This window comes from Dipodomys merriami, unplaced genomic scaffold, assembly GCF_024711535.1.
Source record: "Dipodomys merriami isolate MVZ:Mamm:240054 unplaced genomic scaffold, mDipMer1.0.p SCAF_12, whole genome shotgun sequence".
Lineage (NCBI taxonomy): Eukaryota > Metazoa > Chordata > Mammalia > Rodentia > Heteromyidae > Dipodomys > Dipodomys merriami.
In genome coordinates this window covers 4,558,635-4,579,211 of record NW_027202493.1, presented here as the reverse complement: position 1 = coordinate 4,579,211, position 20,577 = coordinate 4,558,635, and the positions used below count along the sequence as shown (strand labels likewise).

General features: G+C 42.8%; 2 protein-coding genes across 4 annotated transcripts in view; both read left to right on the top strand.

The window, feature by feature from the left end:
- Plekha2 (pleckstrin homology domain containing A2) overlaps positions 1-2,704 on the top strand; it is a 61,729-nt gene extending 59,025 nt beyond the window's left edge. For both annotated transcript variants that reach the window (XM_070016127.1, XM_070016128.1), the window contains exon 12: positions 683-2,704. In XM_070016127.1, coding sequence (XP_069872228.1) covers positions 683-1,045 — 363 coding nt within the window. In that variant the 3' untranslated portion in view covers positions 1,046-2,704. The remainder of the gene's footprint in view (positions 1-682) is intronic.
- Positions 2,705-5,245: 2,541 nt separating this feature from the next.
- On the top strand, positions 5,246-18,997 carry Htra4 (HtrA serine peptidase 4). 2 transcript variants are annotated; one of them, XM_070015947.1, is made up of 9 exons: positions 5,246-5,726; positions 6,332-6,430; positions 7,469-7,680; positions 9,370-9,564; positions 10,358-10,390; positions 12,374-12,488; positions 13,177-13,234; positions 13,646-13,741; positions 18,814-18,997. In XM_070015947.1, exons 1-9 carry the CDS (start codon positions 5,246-5,248, stop codon positions 18,980-18,982), a joined length of 1,458 nt encoding a protein of 485 aa, XP_069872048.1. In that variant the 3' UTR covers positions 18,983-18,997. The 2 variants fall into 2 exon arrangements, with proteins under 2 accessions (XP_069872048.1, XP_069872047.1); XM_070015946.1 differs by having other exon boundaries at positions 6,332-6,431; positions 7,476-7,680.
- The last annotated feature ends 1,580 nt before the right edge of the window (positions 18,998-20,577 follow it).

Here is a 20,577-nt window from a genome sequence, read left to right as displayed (position 1 = left end):
CCTACAAGGCTCACTGCTAGGTATATGCTGACACATGGAGTGAATTCTGATTACCTTTTTATTTATATATTTGTTTTGCACTGGTCCTGGGATTTGAACTCAGTACTAGGTGCTGTCCTTAGTTTTTGTTGTTTTTTTTTCTGTGAGTTGTGGGGCTTGAACTCAGGGCCTAGGTGCTGTCCCTGAGCTCTGTTTTGCTCAAGGCTGGTGCTCTCCCACTTTCAGCCATAGCTCCACTTCTGGTTTTCTGGTTACTAACTGGAGGTAAGAGTCTTTCAGGCTGGCTTTGAGCCACAGTTCTTAGACTCAGCCCCCTGAGTAGAACTTGGCAACTTTTTAATTAATTTATTTTATTTTAAGATTTTTAAAATTGTTATTATAAAGGTGATATGTACAGAGGGTTTAATTTATTTTTAAGATGGGAGTTGGCTGTGTTGATAACCTGGCTCTGATCTTCTGGGATGGAGTGAACCTTCCTGCCTCAAACCCCATGGAAGGCACAGTTTGGACTGCAGGTGTACCCTACAGTTCTGGCTTTGTTGTACACAGCCAGATTTTGCAGACATATGTCTCCAGACTAGGAAGTTGTGGTTCTGGGTGGGCATCGCTCCTGCGACTTTGGAATAAATATAGTTAGAAAAACCCCTTACTTGCTGTTATTTCTTCTCTTTTATGTTTCTAGGAAATGTCTTTTTCCAGATCCATTTCTTTGACTCGGCCTGGAGGCCCCAGCCTTCCAGCTGGGCCTACCTCTGTCTTGTGGAGAGGGCGGCTGCCTGTGGAAGAAAAGAAAGCCCTCAGCAAGGCTCCTTCTGTGGCTTCCTCTTGGCAACCCTGGACACCTGTCCCCCAGGCCCGGGAAAAGCTCCTTCCAGCCCAGGAGGCTCCAGAGGACTCGCTGTTCCTGCCCCGACTCGGGGAAAGCAATACTGATGGGGTGTCACCAAGTTCCCGGATAAGGCACAGATCAGAGCCCCAGCACCCCAAGGAGAAACCATTCGTGTTCAACCTCGATGATGAAAACATACGGACCTCTGATGTGTGATGGAGCCCAGTGCCATGGGAGGGGCAAAGGGAGATGTGACTCAGTTTCTCTACCCTGTTGGCTGGAGGACAGTCAAAAGGCCTTTAGGGCCTCATATTCCTGTGGATGCTCTATGGGAATGGCCCATCCAGATGGCTTGTTTGTTGTTGTTGTTTTATTATCAATGCAGTATATTTAATTTAGGAAAATCACTAGGTTAGACTTATAGGCATATTCAGTGGAGAGAGCATTCTTTGATGCTGTTGAACTCTTCCAAGGTCATCCTGGAAGAGGTCATTTTCAGTGCTTTCTCATTGGAAGGAGGTTGGGAGTTCAGTTTCATCCCTCACCAAGTTTTATTTCCTTGTCCTAGTTTTAGGTTCTTTTCTTCTTTGGTTTTTAGTTCTCTTTGGTTTTCAGTTCATGTACAGTTGTCTGGTTTTCTCCCCATTGCTTTTTATTGGCTAACATTTGGGGATCAGTAAGGTGACGTTAACTCAGATTAAAGGTACTGGGGTAGGGGAGACCCACGCTCCATCTTGACTGGACTCCATCTTAGAGATGGTGGTAGAATCTAGGGGTGGCCCTCAAAACCACAGCAGATCACCAAGAGACCTCCCAGAGGAAGAGGTAGGGATCTCTTTTGAGGCATGAAGATGTTTCAATTCCAGCAAGTTTTGAGGATTACTGTTTTCCTCTTGTTGCTCTGTGAATCCCACTGCTGTCAATGTGGGAAACAGACTTACCAGTCTAGTTCTGCATCAGGGCCCAAGTATGGGTTTATCAGTGTTAAATGTTATGACCATGGAGAACAGAACAGACATTGGTCTCAAAACTGTTATTTGATAAGTGTGCGATCAGTCACCTGGGTGCTGAGGAGAGATGGATGTTAATTCATCCTGCTGACCATTTTGGATTTTGGTTTGCTAGCACAGGGCCTCTTGTGGCTTTTTCTGTTCAAGGCTAGCACTCTACCACATTTGTCACAGTTCTATTTCTGGCTTTTTGCTGGTTAATTGAGATAAGAGTCTCACAGACTTTCCAGCCTAGGCATATTTAGTAACTAGGATTTATAGGCATGAGCCGCCAGCACCTGGCTCTGCTAAGTGTTTTTGATCCATGTTTTCTAGAAAGGAGAAAGTTTTGTTTTGGTGGAGACAGACCGTCTTGACTTCTTGCCTTGCCGATCCTCTATTGAATAGGACATTTGTCTAATAGTAAGTGTTGTATATTGGGTGTCTGTTGATTGCTTTTTCTCTCTCCTCCTGTTGCCCTTTGGATGAAGCCAGGTGCACTTGCATGTCAAACTCTGTAATCTGATGATGTATTTACCACTGGGCAGATAAAAGATAATCTTAGGATATTAATGTTTTTTAAGGAATACAAAATGGCATAAAGACATTTAGTAAGAGGTTTTCAATTGCTGGCTTGAGATTGCCCAGGTCTCAGAAGAACCTAGAAGACTGAATTTCCCACCCTAATTTTAGCATGTGCCTTCTTCGATTGTATGAGGTATTATTTCCATGTCCTTAAGAGCATTTATCTCTTCAACTTCTGTATGGAAGTTGGAGAGAGGCCTAGTGGTAGGCTAGTACTCTAACACTTGAGCCACCGCTCCACATCTGGCTTTTTTGGTGGTTGATTGGAGTTAAGAGTCTTGTGAACTTTTTTTTTTTTGGCGGGGGGGGGGGGGTGAGGGGGGGGAAGGTCCGGTCATGGGGCCTGAACTCTGGGCCTGGGCGCTGTCCCTCAGCTCTTCAGCTCAAGGCTAGTGCTCTACCACTTGAGCCACAGCGCCACTTCCGGCTTTTTTCTTTTTGCTTATGTGGTGCTGAGGAATCGAACCCAGGGCCTCAGGCATGCAAGGCAAGTGCTCTACCACTGAGCCACCTTCCCATCCCCATTTCGTGAACTTTCTTATCAGGCTGGGTTTGAACCACGATCCTCAGATTTCAGCCTTCTGAGTAGCTAGGATTGTAGGCAGGTGCTACCAGTGCCTGGCAAGCAAACCACTTTTCACCAAGTAAATCCCTGCTTCTGTGTTGCTACCTAAAACAGAAGAGAAAGCATATTAAGAGTTCAGTGGCTTGGGGGTAGGAAGGAGTATAGTTACCCTGAAGTCTGGATTACAGCTGTCTCACACTTAAGTTTGTCCTCATGTTCCTGAATTTCCCTCTCTTTAAATATAAACTATTGAGTACTTTTTATTTCTCAGAAATTCTTGGTTTGGGAATTATTTATGTATGAGTCTGTGTTAAGTAGCCTGATTTTAAAAAGCTGTTCCAAATTCCTAAAGCCTCTTATCTCTGGTTTTATCTTCAGATTTTCCTCCTGAAAATTATTTACTTAGACCATGAAATGTACAATGTGAGATGTGAAATTAATGAAAACAAATTAGGAACTTTTGAAGTGTCTTTAAACATTCCCTGACTCATGGAAATGATGTCATCTTTTGGTGTTTTAAGTTGTCACAATCAACCATTTCTCTTTTTAACATGAACTCCCTGCTAGAAATCTTCTAATAGTAATCACTATTGCTAAATTAATTGGCCACTTTAGTAAGCTGATTGGTTTCTTATTCAGCAAGTTTTGTTTGAGAGTGTGCTAGATTATATAAACAATCCATCTTTTATTTTCATAAAGGGAAAACAAGGACTTTCTTTCAAGGATTCTAATAGCAAATACTCAGGAATTCCAAGTGAGAGCATTGTTAATGTAATTCCAATATCAGAAAAATAGAATTGTCTTCTCTGCAGCTTAAAATAATTTACATTCCAAAAATCTTCTTTCAGTTTGTTTTCTGTCCATATTTCTCTCTTTCTGGAAAAAAAAATCATAGTCTTTTTGCTTGTTAGGTTGGTTTTGTTTGTTGAGACAAGATCTCTCTGTGTCGCCCAGGTTGGCTTTGAACTCACAATCCTCCTGTTGCAGCTTCCTGAGTGCTAGGATTTCAGGGGCATGCCAGCATGTCTGGCCTGCCATTCTTTTAATGTGATGAAAAGATGGTGCATATATGACTGAAGCATTAGTTTTAAATGTATACAAAGGAACCCGATGAAAAAATCAGGAAGGGAGTGCTAGTTAGCAGTCAAATATATAGGCTCTGAAATTCATTTTAAGGCTTATTGTTGAGGTTGTAGCATTTTCTTCATGGAATAAAACCTATCTCTTAGTTGGCTCTTCCAATAAGGCTTCTTAAGTCTTGATTGATAGGAGAAACAGTATTAGCTGAACTGCTTATCATGTTATTCTTGAGAGCTTTGATGGACTTGCTTTTACTCAAGATCAAATGGAGTTTGGTAAAAATAGTTTGTCTGGAGAGTGACCTCAGGTCCAAACAGTGGCAGTCCATTCTGGATACAATGCTAAGCTCCTGTAAGAGTTGATTTTAAGCTCCAGGTTTTTAGTTTACTGAGAGCAAGTTTTTGTTTTCTTGTATTCTGAACATAAATGTACACTGATATGTACTGTAAGATGTATGGTGAAATAGCGGAGCAGTAGGACTTGATAGGTTTGCTTTCAATGTTAAGTAGAGAAACAGGCACAGGGAAATGTAATGCACCCTTGAAACTGAGTTTCTTAAGTTAGCTTTGTTTAACTTGGAGCATGTCAAAGATGAACAGGTCATATATATAACCAACATCCCCTCCACCCTCTTGTCTGTTATTGCCTGCAGGAGTCAATTACAGTCACGCATACCAGATAAATTTTGAATAAGTGAACATTTGGCAAAGCACAGTGTGACCCCCTCTCCTTGCTTGACAGTCGTGTTTCTCTTGTGAAATGCACTCCACGTGGGTGCAGGGAAACAGGCTTCTCATTTTATGTGATCTTTTAATTGGTATGTAGCAACAAATAATTTTCTAAGCTTGTTTTGTTGCTTGTTTTGTAATAAAACCATGTGAAATCTTGAAATATAGCTATGTGTTTTTCTAACACAGACCTTCTAGCCGTGGGTGGGTGACATGGCATATCGGTCTACTTCATTACTGGTTTTAATGGATTTCAGGAAGCAGGCCCCTCAGGGGTCAAAGCTGGGGGACCTCCCATCACGGTTGGGGGGGGGTCCTGGCCCTGGGGCGGGACGGGGTGGTGGGAATGGTGTGTGCCAGGCTCTGCCCCTTAAAGCCTTAGAGGTTGGCAGAGGCGACATCCGGGGCCAGGAAGGGCGCTTGTGAGCCCAGAGTGAAGTAAGTGGAAGCTTACAGGGCAGGGGACATGATGCATAGACCGCTGCTGCAGCCAGCTGGGCTGGGACAAATCCTCCTGCTGTGGCTGTTGCTACCTCTGCTGCCTGAGCTCAGAGTGGAGGCCAGGAGGTTCCGAGCCTCGCCGCCTTGCCCGGAGACCTGTGATCCGACACGCTGTCCCCCTTTGCCCACCTGCTCGGCGGGGACGACGCCAGTGCTCGACCGCTGCCGCTGCTGCCTGGTCTGCGCCGCGGCCGAGGGCGAAGCCTGCGGCGGCACGCGGGGCCGGCCGTGCGCCCTGGGGCTGCGCTGCCAGGAACCCTTCCGCCGGGAGCCGGGGGGTGGCGCGCGGCTGGGCACCTGCGGCTGCCCGGAGACCGGGGCGGCCGTGTGCGGCAGCGACGGGCGCACCTACCCCAGCCTGTGCGCGCTCCGCGCCGAGAACCGCGCGGCGCGCCTCCGCGGTGCGCTCCCAGCCGTGCCCGTGCAGAAGGGCGGCTGCGGGGCTCTAGGTGAGCATGGGGTCCGCGCGCGCCCTCGGGACGAGGCTGAAACTTGAAGAAGCCTGTTAGGCCTGGGCGCCGCTGACTCACGCCTGTAATCCTAGCTACTCAGGAGGCTGAGAGCTGAGGATTTGCATTTCGAAGACAGCTCCTAAGATTCTTCCCTGCAATTAACCAGCAAAAAGCTCAAAGTGGAGCTGTGGCTCAAGAGGAAGTTTTCCTTGGGCAGGAAAACTCAGGGACAGAGGCCAAGCCCTGAGTTCAAACCCCAAGACCCCGGCACACCCCCACACTGACACACCACCGTTATCATTCCTTCATTGCACTCATCACTGGGCCACTTGCCCAGGGCTTCAACAGGGCTTGGTCCCTGCTCCTTCCCCTTTGCTTTATCTGCCACGTGCTTTCCCCTCCTTCATCATTTTAAAATTTCTTCACCATTTGGTATCCCACGGCATAGCTGCACGGGTGGGAGGGGCTCTTGACACCTCTTAGGAGAGCAGGGGGACAAGGGGAGAGGGGAGGGGCATCCTCGCAGAGATTTGAAGTGTGATGCCTGACTTGCCAGGAAGCCAGGTTCCCACTGCCCCCAAGCAAGGAGCATTTCTTCGCAGGGAGCGGAAGCGCAGGCCGACTCCGCAGCAAGTACAACTTCATCGCCGCGGTGGTGGAGAAGGTGGCGCCAGCTGTGGTTCACTTGCAGCTGTTCCGCAGGTAAAGCACGCAGGGAGCATCTGCTGCCTGCTTCTGAGTCCCCACCTACCCCAGGCCCTAAAGAACCCTAATGGTGGTTTAAAACAGACTCTCTCCCTCTCCCTCCCTCCCTACTTCCTCCCCTCCCTCTCTCTCTCTCTCACACACACACATTCTCTCTTCCCCCTCTCTCTCCCTCTCTGTCTGTGTCTCTGTGTCTCTGTGTCTCTCTCTGTCTCTCTCTGTCTCTGTCTGTCTGTCTGTCTGTCTGTCTGTCTGTCTCTCTCTCTCTCTCTCTCTCTCTCACACACACACACACACACACACACACACACACACACACACACACACAGCTCCTAGGTAAGAGCTCTTGCTTAGCAGGCACTAGGCCTTAGGTTCCATCCTCAGTACTGCAAAAGTAACAAAGGAAAAAAAAAATCCATTCAAGGTTACCTGTCCAAAGAGCAAAACAAAAGGATTCTGACTTCCAAACCTAGGCTACCCTAGTTTAGGTGGTTGTAGCTTTTCGTTTGTTTTGCCCTTGTGTCCCACAGGCTAAATGTAGGAGGCCAATGGGCAGGCATCTTGGTGGTGATTTGGCCCAATCCTCATTACTTGCATGACAGGAGATCCTGCACCAGGGTCCTGTGTTATAAGGCTAGTTGCTAGTGGAAACTTAGCCAGAGTCAGACCCTGTTGAATCCTGACCAATGTGGGTTCCTGATACTGTGGCACAGGCCCACATTTGCTTCCAATATTACTGTTAAGTCTGGCCTTTTGTAGCAGACTTACAGGTTGCTGCATAGACCCACTAAAGCAGGGTGAGAGTGGAAGAGGGAAGTCCTGCCACTCTTAATTATATTTGAAAGAGATGACTAGGGCACATTGCATGCAGTTCATTTATTCATGGAGATGATGAAAATACAGACAGGAAAAAACAAAATGTCTGAAAAACTATGATGGAGAACTGTTTAATACATGTAAGGTTCCCCAGGGATCCTCAGACAGAAGCTTGATCCCCTGGTTTTCCTGCCTTCTGCTTATACTATTGTTTTCTGGAGACAGGTCCCCTCTGAGCAACCAGGAGATCCCCTCCTCCAGTGGCTCTGGCTTCATAGTGTCTGAGGATGGGCTCATTGTTACCAATGCTCATGTCCTCACCAACCAGCAACGGATCCAGGTGGAGCTCCAGAGTGGGGTTCAGTATGAAGCCACTGTCAAAGACATTGATCATAAATTGGACCTTGCCCTGATTAAGATCGAGCCAAATGTGAGTAGTGGAGAACCCACTCAGAAAGAGCCCACTTAGGATGCATATCTGGGGATTCTCAATAGCCTCTTTTCCACTTCATTATCATACCATATCCTTTCCATCTGGTATGTACGCTTGTTTTCTACTTTCCTTCTGTTCATTTTCTTTTTTAGTTTATTGTTATTGTAAAGGTGATATACAGAGGGGTTACAGTTACATAAGTCAATGAGTATTTCTTTTTGAAGAGTGTTACCTCTGCCCTCATTTTTCCCCTCCCATCCCTACCCACAAATTATATAGTTCATTTCCAACATAATGTCTAATGAGTACAGTGCTGCATTTGTTCACCCTGTGTCTCACCATTTTGGTGTCCTCTTTACCCTCCCCCAAACAGATAAACTTACATATAAGACAAAATGTGCAGAAATCAAAAACAGAAGCAAAGGAGAAAAAGAAAACAAGAAGCAAAATAACATAAAACCTCTTGTTTCCATTTTCTTGGAGTTCATTTTGATAAACATCATTTTATATGATCATATGCCCCCATAGCTATTGAACCTTCGTGACCCTTTCCTAAGAATATCCTCCTTTGGTCTCACTGTGTGAATGCCTAGAGTCCTGTAAAATTTATCATGTGTAAGTGCATTTTTTTTGTCTTTTATCATCTAGTGTGTTTGCTTGTAGATTTATAGGCACTTTCTAGTTACAGCAAATGAGGGAAACCATGCAACCTATGTTTCTTTGAGTCTGGCTTAATAATTCACTTAATAATTTTCTTTCATGACTGTCTGTATATCCCTAACAATTTTTATATTCTTTTTTCTTCTTTTGTGGCGTCTTCTGCAGAGGCTATTTCTAGTAAACTCATTCCTTTGCTTGGCTTAAGCTACTGGAAATTATTGCAGTGGGCTCACCCCTGCTAAGGAATGCTTTGCGGTTCTTTGTTGTACAATGTATGATTTTCCATGTCAGAAACATCATGCAGTTCATAGGTTTTTTAGAATAATGCCATCTCTCTAGCTGGGCATGGGTTGTGCACACCTGTAATCCTAGCTACTCAGGAGGCTGACATTGGAGGATCTTGATATAAAACTAGCCCAGATGGTCAAGTCTGTAAGACTTTTATCAACAATTAACCATCAAAAAGTAGAATTGTGGCTCAGTGGTTGAGTGCTAGCCTTGAAGGAAAAAAAGCTAAAGGAGATGGGCCCTGAGTTCAAGTCCCAGCATGGGCACACAGAGAAAAGGAGGGGATCTCAGACTCCATGGAGATCTACCTGAGAAAATCTACATGAGTAGATCTGAATTGGAACCAGCTGTTTTGTGAGCATATTGCAGTTTGAGAAGTGCTATCCTGGGTGTTCCCTTTCTGTTTGTGGCTGATTCACTTTGACTATCAATTTTTGAGCTGGAATGTTGCTAAGTGAATTACTAATGTTCACCAATTACTTCCCTGGCAAGTTACTAATAGTGATTTCCACAGAGCAATGATTTTCCATCTTAGAAGTAATCTTGATCCTCTGAACAAGATAGCTGATGGTATTGGACTGTGAGGAAGAAATACAAGGCAGTCAAAAACCTGAATAAGAGGGTGCTTCTTAGATAAATGCCCAAAGGACAGAGATAGTGTCATATGGGTTATATATGAATATTGACTGATTCTGCTCTCGATTTGTTCTTTCTTTGGTCTTCTCTTCCTCCTTGCAGACTGACCTTCCAGTATTACTGCTGGGAAGATCATCTGACCTTCGGGCCGGTGAGTTCGTGGTGGCCTTGGGCAGCCCGTTTTCTCTACAGAACACTGTGACTGCAGGGATTGTTAGCACTACCCAGCGAGGAGGCAAGGAGCTGGGGCTGAAGGATTCGGACATGGACTATATTCAGACTGATGCCATCATCAATGTAAGTCACTTCAGGAAGTCCATCTTCACCTCAAAAGATACTGGCAATGAACTCCAAGAAATGGAAACAAGGGATTTTTTTTTGGTACTGTTTGTGGGCTTTTTCCTTCTTCCCCCCTCTTTTGTTGCTGTTTTTGATTTCTATACCTTTGTCTTGTATGTAAGTTTAAGGCTGATTTGGGAAGGGGAAGGGGAAGCACAGAACCAGAGAGACAAAGGGTGAACCAATTCAGCAGTAAAACCCACTAGACACTATGTTGGAAATGAACTATACAACTTGGGGGGGGGGAAGGAAATTGGGAAGGGAAAAACTGGGAGAGAATGAGGCAGAAGGTGACACTGTCCAAAAGGAAATGCAGTCATTCATTACCTGATTTATGTAACTGTAATCCCTCTGTGCATCACCTTTATAATAAAATTTCAAAAAAAAAAGATACTGGCAGGATTTAGTAAGAAGGAAACTCTGAGTGACCATGAAAGGATGGTTTACCACATTGTTAGAACTTAACTTGTTTGATTTGGGACTGGCATTCATGTTACCAGATGGTATCTCCGGTGACCTCTCACAGAGGTCATACTGCGGCAGAATGTGGGGTCCTTTTACTGCTTCTCTTTGCTTACAGTGACTTCAGAATTGGTAATGGCAGGTAGCATGAATTCCCCTGCGATAGTGGTAGCAGGTGCTTCCTAGAGTGAGTTGCTTCTGGAAGTTCTCACTGGGAGGCTCGTATACATGACATGGGGAAACACACTTGCTCACTTTACTGATGGCATTGTCAACTTTTTGTCTTTAGCATGGGAACTCTGGAGGGCCACTGGTAAACTTGGTAAGTGGTTGTTTTCTTGGTTATTTCATGTTTTCTTAACTTTCAAAGACTTTCTGAACTTTATGGCACAGGGTTGGGTGTTATTCTTGTGTAGAGAGTTGTGCAATGATGCCTTTTACTTCTTGGATCTTAAAGAAATGATTTAGAAAACATTCATAATATGTGATGGATTTGTCATTTTACTAAGAGCACCAGAGTTTTGGTTTGTGCGTGCATGTGCCTGCACACGTGTGTGCACGCACATACACACACACAGAGGAAAAGAAGAGTAAAATGGATGACAGAACAATGGGTTCTGGTTGTAGCTTCTCTGCCATCTATCCGGAGGTCAGGTCTAAAAATCTGAACAGATCACATAATGTAATTAGCATTTTCAGCAGAGGGACAGTTGTTCATATGCAAAAATAGGAGGTCTTCAAGGATACATATTACATACACAGTTGATCATTTGGCATCAATTTAGGTTTACTAAGGGTTTGGTTAATTATCTAATGAAAATAGAAAGGAAGAGGAAAAGCTGGAAGTAAATCAGAACCAAAACTCTGATGCTGAGATCTGAGGATTGTGGTTCAAAGCCAGCCCAGGCAGAAAAGTTTGTGAGACTCTTATCTCCAATTAACCACCAAAAAACTGGAAGTGGCACTGTGGTTCAAGTGGTAGAGTAGTGGTAGAGTACTTGCCTTGAACAGAAGAGCTCAGAGATAGTGCCCAAGCCAAGCGCAGAGTTTAAGCCTCACCACCACCAAAAAAAAAAAAAAAAAAAAAAAAAGAGTCTATGGACTTTTCTTCCTGGGCTGATTTAGAGCCTCAGTCCTTAGATCTCAGCTTCCTGAGATTAGGAGTGTGAGCCACCACTGTCTGGCTGTATTGTACTCTTAAATTTTATGCAACACTTTTGAAAAGCCAATATTTCAAGTATATATATATATATATATATATATATATATATATATACACATAGTATGACATGTATATTATTTTAATATATAAATACACACATATTTATATATACACTACATATATGTACATATACACATATATATATATGTACACTATATACATATATATATATGTAAGAGACTGTAGTCTCTTGGAAATTCTTGAAGGAGACTGCTTTTGTTTCCTCTTTAAATATTATATTTGCTTTTTTTGGAGGAAGGGCAGTGCTAGACTGGAACTTAAGCCCTTGCATGTGCTAGGCAAGTATTCTACAGATGAGCTGTGATTCCAGCTTATTGACTGCTTCTTATTTACAATTACTTATGCCTGCCTTCCTTATTAGACAATGAATTCACTAGAGTAGAAGTGAAATACAGAATTTTGATCACATTCCAGATCTACTGCATTATAGTCTGTATTTTAATATAATCAGCAATTCCTTTTCTAGCCTTCCCATTACCTGGCAAAATCTGAAAAACAGTGAAGGGTATGAAGAAGAAAAGTCTTTCCTACCTCATAAGTTTAGTCCAACTACCTTTGCTTCCAAATGTCAGTTTTTCTAGTTCTTCTGAATAGTTTAATATTCAGCAATACTGAATATCCAAAAGCTTTCTTATCTTCAATGTTTTAGTTTCATGTAAGTACTGAAAAGGCAACTATTCTTTGTCCTCTTATTTGTATCAAAATATAATAAAGTATCACTCATTAAAAAAACCAATGTAACTTAATAAAGGAAAAATGATCTGGAGATTAAAAAGAAAATCCTCAGCAGCCTTGACCCTTTAACCCCAAATGAAGTGTACCCCATAAAGCTCCCTCATGTCTCTGTCTTGTCATACTAGCTCCTTGCAATCTAACATCTGTTGCTAAAGCATCTAAGCTACAGTGAAGGCATGCCACTGATTAGAGTTTACCTCTGGTGAGGAAGTGCAAATTTCCTCCTACCTTGGTTTTCTGACCGCAGGTGACTAGTTTCCCTCCTTTCCTTTGTTTGTTCTGGTTTTTCAAAGCTTCATGACCCAATGATGGCTCCTTTCTTGCCAGGATGGAGATGTGATTGGCATAAACACATTGAAGGTGACTGCAGGAATCTCCTTTGCAATTCCCTCAGATCGCATTAGACAGTTCTTGTCAGAATACCATGAGCGCCAATTGAAAGGTGAAAAGCATGGGAGTTATTTGCACACTCTTGTTTACCAAGAGCATCTTGTCTTTTATAGTGACTGCTGTTTAAATTGTGTGTGTGTGTGTGTGTGTGCGCGTGTGCGTGTGCGCGCATGTGTCGCATGTGTGTGCACGCATCAGTACTGGAGCTTGAATTCAGGGCCTGGGCTTGTCCTATAGTATTTTTGCTCAAGGCTAGTGCTCTACCACTTGAAACCCCAGCTTGACTTCCAGCTTTTTACTGGTTAAATGGAGATAAAAAGTCTCATAGACTTTCTTGCCTGGGCTGGCTTTTAATCATCATCCTCGGATCTCAGCTGCCTGAGATGCCAGGATTATAGGCATGAGCCACTGGTACCTGACCTGTTTGAATTCTTTACTGTAGTGGATCACTGGGTCTCAGCTACTGTAACATTGGTTTGGGTGACCATGTTGGGGGACTAGTCCAAACCAAGTGTGAGCTGTACCCAGATATGCTTGGGTTAAACTTGTGTAGAAATGAACCCTGTGGCCTCAGGAATGTCTGTGCTGATGACAAATGTTCTTAAAAGCATTATTTCATTGTAGACACTGTGTAAGGGTGGCTACAATTAGCAGAGATTCTTAGTGTCTGGTGTCTTTTAAGCTCTGCCAAAAACAAAGAAGCTTTGTTGTGTGTCATATTCTGTAATTTCCCTTTCCAGGAAAAGCTCCTTCACAGAAGAAATACCTGGGTTTGAGAATGCTGCCTCTCACTCTGAAGTAAGCATGGGTTTGTTATGTCAGACACAAAAGCCTTATTAGGATGGATGGTTTTTACAGCAAAGCTACAACATTTGTGCTGAAGCCAGAGGGACCACTTGATCAGAGGTTTTATTTGTTATTGAGTTGATTCTGCCCCTAGACCACCAGTGTTCACTGAACAGAGTGTCTTCCACTGGAGCTAATTGTGTCTTGTCCAATGATTCTAGGATTTAGCCTAGAGGATCTAACCACGTGCAGGGGCGAATGATTGTGATTGGTTCGATGCGATGCTCATTGGATGCCTGTGAGGCACAAGTGGAACAGGTTGTGCTCCTGAGAGGAACAGATAGGCTGTTCTCCTCAGAGGTCAAGGCTTTCTCCAGGGCACAGGAGTCACCTTGTTGTCTTTGCCAACCTTCTTCCTTCTAGCCTTCTACAAGACATGAAAAGGCAAGATCCGGATTTCCCTGATGTGAGCTCTGGGGTTTTTGTTTATGAAGTGATACAAGGAACAGCTGCTGAGAGGTAAGTGGAGATCAGGCCTATGCCCAGCTTCCTGAGTTCTTTCTAAATGTGTGCCACGATCGATACTTGTTCTGTCAGCATGAATCAAGAACAGGATTTTAAAATGTATTTAGTTTTAATCGATTTAAATGAGAAACACCCAGAAGTATTGGGCAATCTTTTTTTTTGGGGGGGGGGTGTTTTTTGATTTTTGGTGCCTCAGTATTGGGACTTTTTAGCTTAGAGGCTAGGTGCTGTTCCTTAGCTTTTTCACTCAAGACTGACACTCTACCACTGGAACCATTAGCTCCACTTCTGGCTATTTGCTGGCTGAGTCTCACAGTATTGCAGCCTGCCTGGGCTGGCTTTGAACTGGAATCCTCAGGTGGCAGACTCCCAGGTAGCTAGGATTTGAGTAGATTTAAAAGACTTACATGAAATAGTGTAAAATAGTTATCAAAAATTATAAAATGTTGCTGGTCACTGGTGGCTCATCCCTGTAATCCTAGCTAGTTAGGAGGCTGAGATATGAAGATTACAGGTCAAAGCCAGCTTGGTCAGGAAAGTCTGTCTCCAATTAACTACCAAAAAAATCTGGATGTGAAGCTGTGGCTTAAGTGGTAGAGCACAAGCCTTGAGTATAAAAGCTAGGGGAGGGCTGGGAATGTGGCTCAGTGATAGAGTGCTTGCCTAGCATTTCTGAAGCCCTGGGTTTGATTCCTTAGTACCACATACACAGAAAAAGCAAGAAGTGGTGCTATAGCTCAAATGATAGAGTGCTAGGCCTTGCTCAAGCTCTGAGTTCAAGCCCCAGGACCAGTACACATACACCAAGTTATAAAATGTTACACACAAATAATAGTATTTCAGGTATATTGAATTAAAATAAGGTATTGTATTAAAATTAATTCCATTTGCTTATATTTCTTTTTGTGCCAGTCCTAGGGCTTGAACTCAGGCCCTGGGCTCTATCCTGGAGTTTTTTGCTTATGGCTAGAACTCTACCACTTCAGCTACAGCTCTACTTCTGGCTTTTAGTAATTGAGTAGAGATGAGTCTCAGGGACTTCCCTTCTCAGAATGGCTTTGAACTGGGATCCTCAGATCTTAACCTAAGTGGCTAGGATTATAGATGTGAATCACCAGTGTCTAGCTTTACTTACAATTTTTAAAAAAGTCTACTAGAAAATTTTAAGTGATATCTGTAGTGTATTGAATGATATTGATATGAGTAAACAATCTACGTTTATTTTGCTAAGAATTACCAGATCTACTTTTTTCTTTTCAGTAGTGGAGGGAATTGAGCTCAGGACCTTGCACATGCTAGGCAAGTACCTTATAACTGGGCTATATCTTAGCCTCTAAATCTGCCCTTTCATTAGTAATTATTAACTCATATTAAGTAATCAATGACAAATATTAAAAACAATTAATACTACGTAGTTGAAATAGGTAAATAAAAAAGAATGGGAGGATACAGAGAATTAAAAAGCTTAGTATATATTGTATGTAGGTTTTCTACATCATTTCCTTTGAACTCAGATGACAGCATGAGAAGTTAGAGCTATGACAACAGTCCCCAAAGAAGATGTCATTAAATGTTGTTTTGGAACAGTTAATATTAGGGAAGAGATGGATGTCCTACAAATATTATTTTCTGGGGCCTCACATTTCATCACTGTCTTTAGTGTTTTTATTTTTCAAGAGCTCAGTCATCTGTTTAGATGGTGATACTCTTACAGAGGGGGAAAAATAGGTACCAACAGTACAGCATAGCTAAGTGTTAAGTCTCATGTTATTGTTTTATTATAATAATTTTTATTTATTTTTTATTGTGAAAATACTGTACAGAGGGGTTACAATTACATGGGCCAGATAATGAGTACATTTCTTATCAAGCATTGCAGCCTCCTCCTTTGTTTCCCCTTCCCATCCCTTCCCAGCCTGCCCCCGCCCCAGGTCTCATGTTATTAAACTTGGCTTATCATAGGCTTTTCTAGACTTTCCTGGTTCCTGCCCTGCTCCTCCCCCAATTCTGTATTTTTAACTTCTGGGCCCAGACCAAAGTGACTCCATTTAGTTGTTGTTACTCAAAAGGTGTAGAACCACTGGAAACAGCTGGAGTGAAAAGCAGAGAAGCAGAGTCATAGGCTCACCCTCCAACCGCTACTGAATCAGTCAGTGTATTTTTCTTCTGCTGCCTCCTCTTCCACCTCCTCCTGTTCCACCTCCTCCTCCTCCTCCTCTTCCTTCTCTTCCTCTTCCTCTTCTTCTTGAGGAATGATTTCACTATGTAGCCCAGTCGGTCTTGAAATTTTCATCCTCTTACTTCAGTTTCCTGAGTGCTGGGATTATAAGTGTGTACCATCCCACTAATAATAATAATCATTACCATTAACAATAAAAATCATTATTAACAATTACAATAATTAATAATTATTAACAGTTAATTATTGATCGTTATTTATAATAATTACAATTATATAACATATAATAAAGCAATATACTATATATCAATATATTTATATAATATAAACTACAATATGTATAATTACCATTACTTGCTATTATTATTAACAATTTTACAGAGGAATCAGCCCTGTAGAAGCAGAGTTTAATAAACTTACCCAGTAGTTCGGACATTAGAGATGTGGACCCCTCTGTGATGATTCTGCTTGTGTGGATGTTTTCTAATTTCTGAGTCAGAGTTGGTTTAATGGCAAGAAGATGTTCTGTTTCTTTTTCTTTGAGGGGGGGGTTGAGGTGGGAAGATACTGGGGCTTGAACTCAGAGCCTGTGCACTGTCCCTTAGCTTTTTTGCTCAACTCTACCAACTGAGCCATAGCTCCACATCTGGATTTTTGGTGGTTAATTGGACTTAAGTGTCTCATGGACTTTCCTGGACAGGCTAGCTCTGACCATGATCCTTAGATCTCAGCCTACTGAGTCTCTCTCTCTCTCTCTCTCTCTCTCTCTCTCTCTCTCTCTCTCTCTCTCTCTCTCTCTCTCTCTCTCTCTCTCTCTCTCTCTCGTGGTGCTGTCCCTCAGCTCTTCAGCTCAATGCTAGCGCTCTATCACTTGGGCTACAGGGCCACTTCCAGCTTTTTCTGCTTATGTGGTGCTGAGGAATCGAACCCAGGGCCTCATGCATGGAAGGCAAGCACTCTACCACTGAGCCACCTTCCCAGCCCAAGAAGATGGGTTTTCAAGTCTGAAAGACCTAACAGCAAGTCCATTTATTCACTTACAAGTTGTGTCACAGGCCCTTTGTCCCATGCAAGCCAATCCTCAGATCTAGTGCATAGTAGGTACTCAATAATAATTCACAGGTTTTTTTCTTATTCTGTTTTCCTACTCATAGTTTTCTATGAATTCTTTCTTTGCTCCCAAAGCCACAAATCATCCTCCAAAGCCATCTGTCCTGGTTCTAAAAGCCTCTGTATTTGCTCCCCTCACATATTCTTGATTTACATTTCCTCTTTCTGGGCTGGGATATAGCTCAGTGGCAAAGCACTTGCCTAGCAAGTGCAACGTCCTGGGTTCGATCCCCAGTACCAAAAAAGAAAAGACAAAAAAAATATAGTTAATAAATTTCCTCTTTCTTTTTCAGTTCTGGACATCAAAGCCAGGGCTTCGTACATGCAAAGCACACTTTCTCCCCCTGGACTACAACCACAGCCTTTTATATATATATATTTTTATTATTGTTTTTGTGTTGGTACTGGGCCTTGAACTCAGGGACTTGGCTTTTTTAGCTCAAGGCTGGTGTTCTATCACTTGAACCACAGCTATACTCCTGCCTTTTGCTGGTTAATTGGAAGTAAGAAACTCAGGAACTTTTCTGCCCAGGCTGACTTTAATCATATTCTTCATATCTCAGCCTCATAAGTAGCTAGGATTATAGGTGTGAGCCACCAGTGCCCAGTCCTATTTCTTTAGAAATGGCACATGTCAGTTGGGTGCTGGTGGCTCACACCTGTAATCTTAGCCACTCAGGAGGCTGAGATCTGAGGACAACAGTTCAAAGCCAGCCTGAGCAGGAAAGCCATGAGTCTCTTATCTCTAATCACAGAAGAAGCTGGAAGTGGCACTGTTGCTCACGTGGTAGAGTGCTAGCCTTGAGAAAAAGGAGCCCAGGGACAGTGCCAGAGGTTAAGCCCCAGGACCAGAAAAAGAAAAAAAAAAAAAAAAGGAGAGCTTGGTTAATCCTACCACACTGTCATTTTTTTTTTAGCTTCTCATTTCTCTTAAACCATTTTGCCTAGAGCCATTAAATCTGATGCTCCCTTTTCAGTTTTTTTTCACTTTAAGACAAAACCATTAGCCTGGAACTATATTTGTGTTGTTTAGTTTTCAGAGCTAGCTTTTGTGTTCAGAATAAATATTCTATATGAAGCTAATGATAAGAGCCTAAGTATAATCACAATTTTGGCAAAAAGAAGCTACATCGTGAGCTTTAAATTTTGTCTTGCAGTGCTGACTAGCTTTTGATGGCCTGGAAGCAGAATGTCTATAAGGCAGCTCAACATATTCTCCAGGTCCTTAAACTATGGGCTGTTCCAATCAAACTGAGCAGGGAACAAGTGCCATTGAAAAATACAGAGTTGGGAGTGATGGGTGACAATGTTGTCAGACACTTTGTATTCACAGACTGTTTTATAGAATGGGAACTTCTTTGCCCAACTACTTAAAGATAATAAAAATGTAAAAAAATACAAAAAAATATAAAGTTGGTTTGTCCTTCTGATGGTGAGATGGAATGTACTTGGCATTAATAGAGGTCAGAGATGAACAGAAACCAGAACCTAAACTCTCCATTCCAAATCAGATCCATCAAACAAGAGGAATAAACTTACACGAGTCTGAAAGGAAATTAAGTTTATGATGGTGGTTAGGACCGGTGTCCTGTAGGTGATTTGGAAGCTTATCTGAGAACAGACCTCATATTTGGAAGGATTAAGGCTATTTCTAGTTTCTTGATATGTATCTCCAATGCCAGCAGAACAGAGCCACAAGAGAGATACACACTGCTTTCTAGCTGGGGAAAATGAAAACTTTCCTTATGGTTTCATGGTCTTTATTTCTCCTCTCCAGCTCAGGGTTGAGAGACCACGATGTAATTATCAGCATAAATGGGCAGCCTGTTAGGACCACAGCTGATGTCATCGAGGCTGTAAAGGACAATGACACCCTCTCCTTCATAGTGCGACGTCGGGGAGGTCAGACCCTGTTCCTGAGAGTCACACCTGAAATCATCAATTAAATGTCTTAAAGAGAAACTAACAAAACCAAAGTTCTGTTACCTGGTTTGTATTGAAGATGTGCTAGAGATGGTGGCAGGGCTTTAGGATCTCTGTTATAAAGAAAAACGAACACCTTAAACACACACACACACACACACACACACACACACACACACACACACACACACACACACACACAAGACACAGTCAGAGAACTTTAGTCTGGGAATGCCATTCTGCTACAAACAATCCAAGTCAAAGAAGTTGTAGGGAGGTTTGGAGCTGATTAGATTTTATTTAAAGATAACAACTGACAAATAGTCAATTTCTAATTGTGTGTGTGTGTGTGTGTGTGTGTGTGTGTGTGTGTAGATACTGGGGCTTGAACTCAGGACCTGGGTGCTCTCCCTTAGCTTTTTTTTTTTTTTCAAGGCTATCATCTTACACTCTTAGCACTTGAGCCACAACTCTATTTCTTGGATTTTGCTGGTTAATTAGAGATATGTCTTGTGAAGTTTCTTGCCTGGGCTTGCTTTGAACCAAATCCTCAGATCTCTGCCTGAATAGGTAGCATTACAAGTGTGAGTGCTTGGCTGTCTAATTTTTTTTTTCCTGGGGTTTGAACAGAGGACCTGGGCATTGTCCCTGAGCCTCCCTGAGCCTCTTTGTACTCAAGGCTAGCACTCAAGCCAGAGTGCTACTTCTGGCTTTTTGAGTAGTTTGTTAGAAATAGTCTTTCCTGGCCTGGCTGGCTTTGAACTGTGATCCTCAGATCTCAGCCTCCAGAGTAGCTAGGATTAGAGGCATAAGCCGTTGGCACCCAGCTTGGCTGTCTAATTAAATATTGACTGGTAAAAGTACTGAATGGTAAAATACCATTCTAAACCTCTTCGATAGCCATGGACAAAAAGACTTATCTACCAAATATTAAGAAACAACCTGAGCCCATGGTATGCAAGTATTAAAAGTTTTAATAATACTCCTTTGCTCGCTCCTTCCTGAGGCTGTTTGGCCAAGGCTTGTGGACAGAGGAGGGCCCCTATTTAGAAGTCAGGTTGGAACTGGCAGTGGCAGACTGTCGTATAAGAGTATTACTAGTGACTCTCAAATGATCACTGTAGCAGAAGTAGCTTTGTTTCCCAGTGTTTCTGAGAAATGAGCTTTTTCTCTAAAATAGTTTGAGTAATTTATAGACCCAAGCTCTTCCTGGAAGTATTCATGATTTCAAGTCTTGGAGCTGTCAAAGTTGTTTTTCTTTTAGAAAAAAAATTGTTTTTGGCCAGGCCCAGTGGCCCATACCTGTAATATCAGCTACTTGGGAGGCAGAGAAAAGAAGATTGAAAGCCAGCCTGGTCAAAGCACAAGCTCAGCATGGTGGTATGTGCTTATAATCCCAGCCATGAGGGAGGTATTGGTCTAGGATTGAAGTTAAAAACTTACATGGAAAAAAAGCCCGACAAGACCTTACCTAAAAAATAACTAAAGCAAAAAGAACTGGGGGCATGGCTCAAATGGTAGAGCCAAGCTCTGGGCCCTGAATTCAAATCCTGGTATTGCCAACAACAACAACAACCAAACTGAATGAGACTTGTAAATACTCATAGGGAAATCTTAT